Here is a 14,126-nt window from a genome sequence, read left to right as displayed (position 1 = left end):
AATCGGATATCCAATTTTGCCAATATCCAAATCCGGATCAGATTAAAAAACCGGATATCTAGTCGGAATTATTCGAATTTCAAAAAACTGGATAAATTGTCCTGAACCGGATATGTTCTATTTTCAAATTAGTTCTACACAAACTGAAAGCCTTTTATGCTAAAGCGTTTCTCCAAACTCAAAATCCATAAATGTTTTCTCTTGCTCCCAGAAAAGCAATCAGCAACAATGGAAAGCACCATCTTAACGATTTTCTTTCTAGATCTATTCATAAAGACAACAATGAGGAATGTGTTCAAAGCTCATCCTTAATTTTCCCTTACATCAATAGTAAAGTATTATGTGATTACTCATAAAATGTGATTCACACATATGACTACCAAAATATCAGTCTATGAAGAACAATGGAGTAAATAAGAATTTGTGTACTGTTTTTCTTACAGAATGTTTATTACATCACTATCTATTTACAAAAAAGGAAGGAATATATATATATATATATATATATGTACAAGTACAGAAGCAAAGTAGAGTGCTGCACAAGAAAGCAAATAACAGAAAGTAGAGTGTTGGAGGGAAGGTATTAGGTGTGCTGCAGTGCTGTGGCTTATGGTGAGCCTTAGGTTGGTTATCATTAACACTTACACACTACAAAACTATCCTTTTCCCGTAACCATCTTCTAAAAGAGATAAACACCAATAATGAACGAAAGCAAGCCACTCAGTCTTGAGTCAAGATGTTGCAAAGTCATTACTTGTAGGAACCTTGGAGTTAAACTCAATCTGATTGGCTTATGTATGTTTTTCAATATACACTTAGGGGTTGTTTGCAGGGGCGAAGCTTGTGGGTGGGTGGGTGTGGGGGGCTTAAATATGTTCCTTTGTAATTATGGTTCGGCCCCCTTAGTAATTTATAGTATATGTATAAAAAAAGTCTAATATCTAACAAAGAAATTGGTGTACTTCATTGGTCAGTTTGTTTACCTTGAAACTTTAGGTATAGGGGATCAAAACTTAGCAACAACTTTATTTCTTTAAAATACTCAAATATGCAATGCAATTGACGGCTAGCCTAGTGTAGCCTACTGTATAGTAGTATAGGCAACATTATTATTATTGCCTCATTCCCAATCCTGTCTCCGTTACATTACTCAAATTAAAATTATAACTACTCAAATTCCTTTTTTTTTTTTGAAACTCAAACAAAATTACCTTTAATTACTCCATTTCGTTTTACTCCATTTCTTATTGCTCAAGGAATTCCTCCAAAATTAAAATTGAAGTATTGATCTCTAAACCAAAGTTGAATTAGTACTCAAGAAGTTTCTCAAAGCCTTAAAGGTAAATTGTTTCTAATTCTTATTCATTAATTATAATAATTCATTTTTGTTTTGTTTGAATTATTGGTTTGTAATTTGTAAACTTAGAATCAATGGATCATTGTTTGTTTTTATTTGAAAAATTTGTAATTGAGAATTTTGTGTTTTTTAATTTGTAATTGGGAATTTTGTGTTTTTTATTTGTAATTGGGAAATTTGTGTTTTATTTGTGTTCATACCTAAATAACATACCCAAATTGCTTTGTTTTATTTGTGTGCATAAATTTGCTATTAGGAGAATTGAGAAATTGTTTCCATAAATTTGTATTCATAACTTAATAAATTACATCATTGTGTTTCTTTATTTTAAAGTTGGAGTTTTAAAAATTGTCATTACTAGGTGAATCCATGAATATATAATAGATTAATAGTATGAACTATGAAGTCAAGAACACTAGATTTTTTTTTTCAAAATGTCCAATGTCGGGCAAGCTTCAATTTCAACTGTTCAAAATGAAACTCATGAGCAACAGCAAAATCCAGAAGGAAGAAAAAGAAATGACATTCCCACTACTAACAATAATCGTCCTCATAAATTTGTAAGAGTTGAGTTAGGTGATAATGGTAACCATTTTGTTGTTGAATGCAATCCTGGATTACGTAAACAAATCAATGAGTATCATCCCAATGATCGTGAAAAAGTAATGAGGGAGTATGTTAAATTGAAACCATTTCAACCCATTCTTGTTACATATTCACTATCTGGACGAGACAACCATTTACGTTCATTTCAGTCCACTTGGTTTTAAAAATTTCCCTGGATAGAATATTCAACAAAGGATGCAGTCTTTTGCTTTCCTTGTTTTCTTTTCACAAAAAAGTCTTTTGGTTGTTTTACACATGTTGGCTTTAAGAATTGGAAAAAAGTTAATAGTGGGAAGGATTGTTCATTTTTAAATCATATGGGGAACAAACCTGATTCTCTACACAACATTAATCAAAAAGCACTTGAAAGATTGGACAATACCGATCAACATATCAAATTTGTTATTTGATATAAATTAGTCCTAACAAAATAAGGGTATCCATTACCCTCAAGAATGGGATTGGGTTAACCTGATATTATACCAAACAAAATATGTGGAGTAATGGTAATTGAATTCCTTACTTCACATTAACAAAGTTCATACCAAACCCCCCCTAGTGTATGTATGTGTATCATTTCTTGTCGCTCATCAAGAACGATCCTGATAATAGTGGAAGGAGGTCACCTTTCTGATACGATCTGGCATTTCCATTGTCATATCACATTCTGCATCTATCTGTAACTTTTGAAGACGTGGCAGAGCTCCTGATATGCTTCTTAGACATTTTGTATCAGAAATATACAAACGCTTGAGACTTCTGAATCCATGCTCACCAAAGTCGAGTGTGTTTACATGTAAAAGATCGAGGTGAAGTGATTCAAGACTGCTCAAATTGTGAAGTACTTGAAGAGGATCCTCTAGCCACTCGTCCGAGAAACAAAACGACAAACTAACTAACATATTTAGCGTCTCCATCCAACTTGGAAATCTTGTTCGTCCTAAGTTGCCATGTATGACAAGTCGCTCGAGCTTTTGTGGGAGTATAATTGAGTTTAACTCCAAGGTTCCTACAATATTATCGACTATACTTGCATCAAGTGATCGAAGTTCATTCATTTGTTGCAATGCAGGGTAGAATATTAACCACGAATTCTCATCTATGTTATTGATTTCCAACTTCCTCAGTTGATTTAAACATCTAATTTCCTCTAGGCCATCACTAAGCGCGTCAACTTTTCCTAAGGTCTGTAACTCAATCAAGCTCTGTAAAACTCCCCTGGGGAATTTTGCTTTCCAATTTACAAGAAGGTGTCGTAGCTTACAAAGGCGCTTGAACTCTCTTGGTACTTCAATGGATCTACCGAACGATGAGTATTTTATCTCCAAGCTTTCTAAGTTTATGAGCTGACATATGAACCCTGGAAGCTTGTCAATATTACAGAAACACAAGCATAAAACGCGCAAGTTTTGTAGTTTTCCCACCTCTTTTGGGATGTCTTCATCAGTTTTAGTATTGTCTTCTAGATAAAGTATCCTTAGACACTGAGCAATCATGGGGAGTGATCTTAGCAGCATACAAGGCGATGCTCCATAGCTTATAGATATGATACTACGGATGCAATTATAATTACTAGCTTTGATATATGACACAGTCTGTTTACTGCAAAATTCACTGATATTAATCACTGATAGCCGCCTACACATTTCAAATTGAGTCAAAGCGTTACCTGACATAACGTGAGAAAAGATTAGATCCTCTGATTTGGACAATATTATTTCATGTAGAATATCATGAACCTTGATCCACCTAGCTTCGTAACGTGGATGTGAATTATATGAAACAATAACCAAGCCACTTTCGATTAGTTCATTAACATAATTTTGTGCAGTTTCTTCAAGAGTGTTGTCTGTTTGACCCTTTATGAAACCCTCTCCAATCCATAACCGTATAAGCTCATCCACCTCTAACTCTCGATCCTCAGGAAACATGCCAAAGTACAAGAAACACGGCTTAAGCTCATATGGCAACTCATGGTAGCTATACAACATTATCGTTCTTGTATCTTTAAATTTGGGGCAATTTCTAAGCTCACGTCCAAGATTATCGCGTACTATACTCCACTCTAATTGATTTCTCTCTTTCCTCGAAAGAACCCTAGCGACTGCCACAATTGCAAGCGGCAAATTCCCACATTTTCTCACTATATCACGTGATATCTGTTCTAATTCGTGTTGAGAATCAGAACGAGGTTTCTCCTGAAATAAATACTTACGGAACAGAAGCCGCGCATCTTCATCACACAACGGATGTAGAGTATAGATCTCCCCGCATAATGATGAGTTTGCCCAGTATCTTGCAACTTCTTCTTTACGGGTTGTCATCAATATTCTACTACCCGTTTGGCTAGGAAGTAAGGCACAATTCACGCAGTCCCATAACTCGTAACCCCAAACATCATCAAGAACAACAATGTATCTGTAAATTCACAACCAAAAACAAATTTAGAATTCAACATCATTATTAGCCTGCTCTAATATTGTAATTAGGAGTGTTTAATGGGCCAAATACGAGTCGAGCTACATTAAAGTAAATATGGGTTGGACCGGAATGAGAGTCCATCAAACTTAATAGGGGCTTTATATTGGGCCAACTTTGAAAACCCAGTTCAACCCAAGTTTATTAAAATATTCAAGCGGTCTTGCACGAGAACGTCTTAGTAGAAGACGGCTCATCTTCCTCCCCAGCCCAATTCCATTACTGGTTAAAAAAAAAGAAAAAAAAGCGAAAATATAATAACTGCCACGTTTGAAAACGCTATTCATGGAAATGATTTTCTAACCGCCAAAACTTCAAGCTAGACATTTAGGAAACAAAATCAAAATGATTTGCATATTCAATTCTTTACAAATCTCTGTAAATATTCAAGAAACTATCAAGAAATCGACATTTCATTTGTAAAACACCAAAAATCTCTCTAATCGAAGATTTAATGAATAAATCGATTATTGAAAATTATAAGTTCAAAATTGAGTTTGATTATAAAACATCAATTATCAATTTTATACGTCACAATTTTACTATTAACATACTCCCTCCGTTCTTTTAAGTTTTTCCACTTTACTATAACGGATAGTATCATAAATTCTTCCACTTTAGAATACTTTCTATTTTTAGAAAATTTTTATCCCACTTTTACCCCTTAAAAACCCCCCTTTTCTTTTAATGAACCCGGAATCATCCGGATACATTTATTACTCCTTCTTTGCCTTTGCATTTTTCATTATCACGCCTACTGCCTTCATGAACGGTCATTTCTTCCTCCTCCTCTTAAACAGTCATTTCTCTTTCTTCATGAACACCATTTTCATGGCTTTTCCCCTGTTTGTTCTTCATTTTTAGTGCATTTTAACTGCATTAAAATGTAAATCGGTTTATTCTCATCATTTTGAGGTTTGTTTTGTTTTTTTTGGCAAAGGTTCAAAATTTAAAACTCCCTGTTCTTGAATCCACCATTAACTTCTTGTTGAACCTTTAAGTATTTGCAATAGAAAACAACGAGTCTAAGAGTGACTCCACAATTCCTTCATATCTTTATGACGGTCTATGCGATTATGGTGAGTTGTGTTCTTGTTCCCTCAATGGTCGTTCCCATTCCTACTCCAATGAAATTTTAAAGTGGTCAAAAAAAGATCTTGAGGCATATCAAAAGGTACTTGAAGATGATGCCACATCTGTGTATCATGAATCTTCACCAACTTCTCCTATTGTTGAAAAGGTACTTGAAGAAGATGACATCAATTTGGTTGTCCCTGACACTCCTGAAGATGTTATTGCGTCTAGGGCAAAATTGAACACCAAAAAACGTGCTTAATGATTGTAAGGTTGTTCTGATTTTTCGTTTTTTTTGTTAATTAAATTTGAAAAATTGGAGCTGGTTTTATCTGTTGTTGTTTGATGCTGGATTATGATGATCTTGTATTTATGTTTGATGTTTGTTTTTTCGTTTGTTTTTTATGTGTTGTTGATATTGTGTTCTTCTGGTTTATTTGGGGTTTTTTCGTTCTTCTGTTGGTATTATGTTGCTGGTTTTAGGGTTGATGTTTGTTGCTGGTTTTATGTGTACAAGCCCCTGTGATGTCAAATTGTTGAACCTCTAAATTCTGAAAAAATTACTTTGATTACTTGGTTGAGTAGCATTTTGTAAACCATAACCCGTCACTTGATTTTTTAGCATGTTTAGTTACTTCATTTGTTGATGATAAATTGTAATCTGAGAGGTTTCATAACCTCTATGAAGAATCAGGGGGCTTTTTTCTGAAATTATGTAAAATAATGAAGTGACTTGCTATTCATTAACATGGGTTGTGATTAACAAATTGTTGCTCCTAAGTTTTTAAAGCTACAATTTTAATGATGATTTGAACAAAATAAACTGAGGGGCTTTGATGTTTGTCATCCTTGAGTTTCTTCAACTGCCTGATCATAAGCTTCTTGAATGATCTCTGTTGTTTGTGCAGCATCCTCATTTTCTGTTAATGCTTGTGTTTGTTGTTGATCCCTATTTGGGTTAAGAAAAGCTACAACTTCTCTAACCAATTGTATTGGGATTCTCACTTGAATCCTTAACCTGTCATTGTCTTCTTCAACCTTCTTTCCAAAGTGTGGTTGTATATAGTCATTAGACCCCTTAACTTTTAAAATCTCATTTAAATAGTGTTGTAATGAGATCCACACATTAGTTAAGGTCTTTGGATGTAACTCTCCGAATGCATCCTCAACTGTGATTAATTCTGTAATGTTTTTGGGCATCTTTTTATGTATAAGTGATTGTATGCTCCTAAAGAAACCCAAGTCTATAATATTACAATCCGGACTATTTGGAGGTTGTTGAGTAAGAATGAAAGTTAAACCCCCTTGCCTATTGTGTTGTTGCCATATTGGATTATCGTTTGTGATATGAACCCTTGCATTATCTTGTTGAATAAAAATAATGGAAGGTCCTTCACTTGGCCATTTTCTTAGTATGGCCGAAATCAATTGTTGTATGAGCATACTCCTATAAACTTCTTGATTAACTAATTCGGTTGATTTAATTTCTATTGAACCATTTGGTCAATTCTTTAAATCTCTTTGTGCTGCCACCGTATTGATAAAAGGGAAAATTTCAATTTTCGCATCAAACATACATTGACCAAAACGATTCCATCTAGGCCTAGCCACGGCCCCTAAGAACATGGCCTTAGGTATAAACTTTGATGACTTCGCTGCCATATATGGGACCTTTTCTTTGTGTGCTAAATAAACCCTTTGCGTTTACTTGGTTAAATAAAACCACTTCTCATCAATGTGAATATAATCGTACATTTCTTTGTAAATCGGGTGTCTTTGAATGGTGTCTTCTTGGATAAGGCTCAAAATCTACTCCACCCTCCTTATTTTGTTGGCATCGGTTAAAGCCGGGTGTAGTGGATTTGAATGAGCCTTTATCTCGCCTCTTTTTATCAACCTCCACACCGTTGATGGTGCCAAATCTAAACATGTTGCAACATCTCTAATGCAAGTGCGTTCGCCAATGGGTCTAGACTCAAGTAAGTTTGGTGGTACGACCACTCTTTTTCTTCCACAATTTTTGTACTTGGATTCCACAATGTATGGTTTGTTTGCTTTCTTGGTTTGTATTGCTCGTTTCCATAAATCTCGGATGGTTCTATGTGTGTAGCCATATTTTTGAGCTATGCGTTTGAATATACAATGAGGAAGTGAGTCACTAACCTTTAGTGACAACATCTCTTGGAAAATAAGTTGCCTAACTCATTCGTGAGTCTTGGCTTATGCTGATTTTGTTGCTGTGATCCTATTTTTTCCATATTCTGTTGCTCTTCTTCTGATTCAGAACTGGACTCTGGAACGTATGAATTCGATCCAAAGTACCAAGCCCCCTGTTGCTCATCTTCACTTCCTGAAGCCATTGAAGGCTAATGATGCGATTGAAGAATTTTTGTAAGTTGTTTGGAGAATTTTTGGCTACTGATTTTTGTAAGTTGTTTGAAGAATTTTGGCTACTGATTTTCAGCTATTTGAACAAGTTTTGGCTACTAATTTTTGTAAGTTGTTGGAAGAATTTTGGCTACTGATTTTCAGCTGTTTGAACAAGTTTTGGCTACTAATTTTTGTAAGTTGTTGGAAGCATTTTGGCTACTGATTTTCAGTTGTTTGAACAAGTTTTGGCTATTGATTTTTGTAAGTTGTTTGAAGAATTTTGGCTATTGATTTTCAGCTGTTTGAACAAGTTTTGGCAATTGATTTTTGTAAGCTGTTTGAAGAATTTGTAGGCTGTTTTGTGAAATGTTAATATAATATGATTAGGAATATGTAAAGTCATTTTTTTTATTACAAGCTTGTAATTTCAGATTTGAGGAAAAATTAATATCAATCCATGTAATTATAGATTGCCCAATACAAGGCTCTTTTGTTTTTTTTTTTTGTATGGAGGGCTGAATTTCCCCTAATGGTTGCTGCTGCTGGAAGCTCCAAACTTTCCTAATTTAAAAAGTTTGTTAATTTCCCTCCAAAATGTAAAGTTCTCTCTCTCTATCTTCATTAATAAAATCGGAATTTTTTTTTCATTTAGTTTTATTTATAATTATTTTTTCTCCTATACTTCTAATACAATCATTACTTCACACTACTATTTAATTATAATAATACCCACTATAACCCAAAGATTCTATCTTCCTTAATATGTGTGAAAAACCCAAATAAAAAGATCTTAAAAGAACGAAGGGAGTATTAAATTTGAACTAAATGTTGTACAATCTATCTATGCAATTTGAATACATAGTTTTTAAAACAATAATTAAAGATTATAATTCCAAATTTGAGTTAGATTATAAAACATCAATTATCAAATTATATGTCATAATTTAACTATCAACATATTCAATTTGAACTAAAACCTATACAATATCTTTATAGACTTTGAATACTTGTTTTTAAAACGATAATTAAAGCTTATATGTTTAAAATTGAGTTAGATCATAAAACATCAATTATCGCTTTATATGTCATAATTTAACTATTAACAATTCAATTTGAACTAATTACAAATATATATAAACGTGTTTAGCAATGGTGAAAACGTGATAATCAGTTGATTATAAGTAAACATAACAATTTTTTAGGGTTGGAATTAATAAAATATCCCAACACTAATTATTGGAGAGTAAAAATTAAATTAATAAAAAAATTACATTATATTAACAAGGACAAGACAATTATCTTAAAAATTTGTCGTCGGTGATACTTGCAACATCTGAATTTCACCTAGGATTTAAAATGTAGTTGCATGATTTAAAATCCCCTTAACCCTATGCCTCGAGATAATTTATACATTTTATATACTCCCTTGACTTCTTTCATTTTTTTATTGTCTACTTTTAACAAAATCTATAACAAAAAGATTCAAACTTAGAAAATCAATAAGGAATGAAGGAAATATTTAATATATTAAGTACGATCTTTTAAAAATTCACATGCTATATCAATATTTTATTGAGATATTACACCTCCAAAAGAACCACATAAAAATCTTTAAAAATTTATTTATCATATAAAAATGAAGAAAATATACTTAACACCTATATATTGATTTGCTCAAAACCAATAAACAAAAAAAAGTGGATAAAATAAAAAATGATAACATATTGAAAAATAAAAAACTAAATTTAAGTATTAGTCGTCGAAAAAATAAAAGCCTGAATTTAAGTATTAGTCGTAGAAAAAGAAAAAGCCATAAAAAACATTAGAAATAATTACTAATTCAAGTTCACTAATTAAGCTCTACGTAATCCGCTTTGATAATCATATATTTATAATTCTATAATTACAAATCAATGAACAATTATCATTAAAAGTACTTTGGTTTGATGGTTAAGTGCATAAGTGCTTGAAGTCTCAAGTCTGATCGTTCTAAAGATAATTTCTTTCTAATTTTATCATGGGTCCTGGATACATGCGTATCTTGCCTTTGCCCAGAACCGGCCCTTAATATCTTTGCATTAAGGGAAAAAAAAAGAAGTTTAAAGTGCAAAGAGAGCGAGAGTAGACTTGTAAGTTTAAAGCTCAAATATAAAAAGTTGAAATTGTAGAAGCGTACCTGGTGGCTTTGTTATGCGACAAGTAGTTCCTAATCTTGTTTACAATAACCTTAACATCTCTCTCATTTCCGAAATCTTGTAGTATATGAACTAATCTAAATTGCTCTAAAATTTTCAAAAGTACATCAAGTGGCCTATCAGATTGAGAGACAGTGACCCACGCCTTTAATTGAAATAGTTGTTTCACCTCGTCATACACTTTCTGAACAAGAGTGGTCTTTCCAACTCCTGGCATACCCTTCACAGAAACGATCAAACGACTCTGATGTGTAGCCATTTTCACATCTAACACCTCGATTAGCTTCGCTTTTGGCCTATCAAGCCCAACAAGTTGAGACTCATCGATGTACTCAAACCACATTCGTGGGTCGCGCTGCTGCTGAGAGGACTCTGTTGGATAATTTAGAATATATATAGAAAGTAAAGTATAAAGATATAAGTATACTAAGTATAATTAAGAAATAAGAAGTAATATTATTGACAAGTATTATGAAAATAGTAAGCTAAAAGTACTAAGAAATTAGTAAGCAGAAGGGTAAAAAGTAAAAACGCATATAAATAAAATAAAGCAAAAATTGGAAAACGGAATAGCCCTTCGCGGCTCGCGAACCTCTCATCACGACTTGAGTTCAGAGTTCAGACACTTTCTTTTTTTTGGCTGCTATTAGTCGCCGCTCGCGAGGCCTGGACCGAAATTTCGTAGACTTTATTTACCACGACTTTTTGTGGTTTTTTTTTACTTATTAACTAAAAGATGCTTAAGCTTTAATTTACCTAAAATAACTTTTCTAATCCGTCTTTAATTAACAACGAGAAGTAGAATCATGGGAATATGGAGTTTAGGTCCTATTTCTATACTACATTCGTTTTATAATATTTGCCACATTTTTTATTTTTAACAATTCATAATTTTTATTTTTAGTAATAAAACAATCATATAAATAACAAATATTTAAAATAAAAATAATACAAATTAAATAACAAACTCACCGGTTTGGTGGGTCCAGACCTCATCACTCCCCCTCAACTGGTTTATTTCCTTTTTCATTTCTTCAATGGAGTAACCAATATCATACTTAGATTTAAGTTGCTTTAAATGTTTCATACAACCAGAAACAAAATCCAACTGATCATGCTCTTGTCTAAGGAGATCATAGAACTCAATTACATCCTCAAGGTTGTACATGATGCGTCTAACTTTTTTAACTTTCTTCTTCACGTCATCGTCGTCGTCAGCATCTTTCTCAGCATTCTGCAGGTATTCATGGATTTCTTTCAACTCCTCCTTCATCTCCTTAATTCCATTGGGGATGCCTTTTATTAACATAAGCTCTACCTCCAAAAATTTTTTAGCTTCGTTCCATATAAAAGGCAAACTTTTCGCTGTAGGAAATTTCCACATTTTCTTTTTTTTTTTTAAACAAAAAGAAAATTTTGATAAAAACTAAAGAGAATAAATTTTGAAACCTTTATAGTTGATAATGAAAAAATAAGTCTATATGAAATTGTTCATCTCAGTAATGGATTTTTATGGAAAAACTAAAGCAGAAAAGTCAACTAACTAAGAAGCTGACAGGAAATTGTAGTAACATAAATATGGTTGGAAGCCCTAACGCCACAACCACAAACATTACAATGAAATAAAAGATATATCATTTTTTTAAGTCTACTATAGAGTATCATCTTTTAAACAAGAATATTTTTTTAAATAAATTATTGTTACCAAGGGCCAGAGGTGTGCAATGGCCCGAGGCCCATCAAACTCCAAACCCAACCCTTTATTAGTCGGGCTTTCAATAGATCAGCTATCATGACGATGAGACCATATCTAACAAGCGTCTACTTTAAACGGGTCGAACTGGGCCGGGTGGGCAATAAAGCCCAATCCCTTTAGAGCCGCATCCAGTTTCAGAAGATCGAACCCAGCCCAACCAGTTTAAGTAGGGTCTGGCACATTGCACAGGTCTAGCATGGGCATGCCACGCACACTCACTCAACAAACAAACCTTCAATTCACCTTTCACAGATAATTCTAATGCTTTGGTTAATTAATCTTTAATTAATGTTAATCTTTCATTAATCTTTGATAAAGACTTTATTTTATTTATGTTGTGTGTTTTACACAATGCGGTACCTTATGTCCTTTTTATATGTATTTATTTTTTGGAAAAATTATAAAAAAAAACTATCTAATTTATTGGTCTATTTATAAAAAGCTATCTTATATTTTTTTTTGCAAAAAAACTATATGTTCATTTGTAAATGACTATCACTTATGAAAAGCGTTAGTTGACCATTAAAATCAAGGGTTTAACCGATTGTAAAGGTTGAATAGTCCATCTAGCTATATCCAATTGGTCCTTATAATTTTTTTAATTAATTTTATAATAAAACATACAAATTAATAAAAATTGGAAAAAAAGGAAAAAATCTCAATATGTACACCTACTATTACCATTGCCACAAACATTCCCACATAATGCGACAAGGCCCATAACCATTGCAACCACCCTCACACACTCTCAAATTCGTCTGGCGGTCCCTACCTACGCTGTTAAAATAATCTAGAAAAATCTAAGATTTTTAATTAAACATAAAAATATGTAAATTAAAGAATTAAAAAATAAAAATATCTAAGATAATATAATAGAAAATCCTAAAAAAAGTAATTAAAAATAAAAATATCTAAGATATTTTAGTAAACCTATAACCAAACTCATCACTCTAAATACCCATTGATGTAATGAATTTTGGCAATGAAGAAGAATATTCATTTTATATATTCACTCATCTTCCTCTCCAAATAAATCAATTTACTATTTTACCATCTAAATTTTCCTACATTTAGTATAAAGAGCTAATTAAAACCATGACCTCTAAACAACCTAAACACATTAACCAATATACTCCACAATAAAATAAACCTATAAACACAAAATAAAAAATGACCTTAACCATTAATTACCCCCAAATTAATTGGGTTTCCACGTTTAAGGGAGAAAAATATAAACAATGGGCTAGGGCTGGCAAAAGCTGACCCGACCTGGTAACCTGATCTGAAACCGACCCGAAATTAGCGGGTTTGGGTTTAGATTTTTGACCCAATTAATTAAATGGGTCAACCCGACCTGATCTGTTTATTAAATGGGTTAGGTTCAGGTTGAATATTTAAACCCGAAAAAAACCTGTTTAACCCATTTATTAAATGGGTCAATCAGGTCAGGTCGACCCATATTTTAACCCATTTATTAACCCATTGAAAATTTTAAATAAAGTCATAAAGATGACTAGATAAGTGATAAATCATAAACCCTAAAAATCTAAAATAATCATAAACCATTAAATCCATTGAAAATTTTAGTCTTTTTATTTGGTGTCTACGAAAGAATTTTGTAAATTCAGTTTTATTACTAATCATCCTAACTTACTCTAATGTAAAGATCAGTTAACAAGGGATTTCTTATTTCTAATTCTCAAAATACTACATTTTTGGAGTACTTTCAAAAAAAAAACATTGTTGTAGTGACTAGTGAAAGCACAATATCCCACATCGGTCAAGAAAAAAGTACATTGTTGTAGTGACTAGTGAAAGCACAATATCCCACATCGGTCAAGAAAAAAGTGCAAGGTAATGCTATGCATATAAATAACAAAACCTGCTTCTATTTATTCTCACGCAACAACGCAGTGAGCACAAAGCAAATTATTCTTTTGCCTTTTATTAAAGAATACCGTGTGCTCGCTGCATTAAGTGGCATACGTTTATTTCTGGAGGAAGCCTTTAATTAAGGTCAAATGGGTTAAATGACCTGAAATATATGGATTTAATGACTTGAAAAAAAAGTAGGTTAAATGGGTCATTAGCAGGTTGACCCGACCTTGTTACAGATCAGGTCGGGTTTTAATTTTTGACCCATTTAATTAAATGGGTCAGATTCAGGTCAAGGGTTTATTGACCCATTTATATATATGACCCGAATCTGAAAATGACCCAACCTGACCTGTTTGACACCCCTACAATGGGCTATGCAAATTAGGTCGATATTTATCTCCCAAGATTTTT

At 32.7% G+C, this 14,126-nt stretch overlaps 1 protein-coding gene and 1 non-coding gene across 2 annotated transcripts; one reads left to right on the top strand and one right to left on the bottom strand.

Annotated features, from left to right (window-relative positions):
- Positions 1-1,893: 1,893 nt before the first annotated feature.
- LOC130797348 (putative disease resistance RPP13-like protein 3) lies at positions 1,894-11,640 on the bottom strand. Its single transcript, XM_057659929.1, has 3 exons — positions 11,054-11,640; positions 10,063-10,453; positions 1,894-4,382 (listed from the first exon to the last, which is right to left on the bottom strand). The coding sequence occupies exons 1-3, from the start codon at positions 11,463-11,465 to the stop codon at positions 2,555-2,557; spliced, it is 2,631 nt and encodes an 876-aa protein (XP_057515912.1). The 5' UTR covers positions 11,466-11,640; the 3' UTR covers positions 1,894-2,554.
- Positions 11,641-13,741: 2,101 nt separating this feature from the next.
- Positions 13,742-13,857, top strand: LOC130797376 (U5 spliceosomal RNA). The gene has a single exon (XR_009038844.1). It is a non-coding gene; the product is annotated as a U5 spliceosomal RNA (small nuclear RNA).
- The last annotated feature ends 269 nt before the right edge of the window (positions 13,858-14,126 follow it).

This window comes from Amaranthus tricolor, chromosome 12, assembly GCF_026212465.1.
Source record: "Amaranthus tricolor cultivar Red isolate AtriRed21 chromosome 12, ASM2621246v1, whole genome shotgun sequence".
Classification (NCBI taxonomy): domain Eukaryota; kingdom Viridiplantae; phylum Streptophyta; class Magnoliopsida; order Caryophyllales; family Amaranthaceae; genus Amaranthus; species Amaranthus tricolor.
Note: the sequence above shows the minus strand (reverse complement) of the source record. Positions and strands in the feature narration are given on the sequence as shown.

Excerpts from the sequence above, each read along its gene's own strand:
- LOC130797348 (XM_057659929.1), bottom strand. The coding sequence starts at position 11,465 with ATGTGGAAATTTCCTACAGCGAAAAGTTTGCCTTTTATATGGAACGAA. Across the intron at positions 10,454-11,053 it reads GGTCTGGACCCACCAAACCG|AGTCCTCTCAGCAGCAGCGC; the intron begins GTGAGTTTGTTA and ends ATTATCCAACAG. Across the intron at positions 4,383-10,062 it reads TCGCATAACAAAGCCACCAG|ATACATTGTTGTTCTTGATG; the intron begins GTACGCTTCTAC and ends GTGAATTTACAG.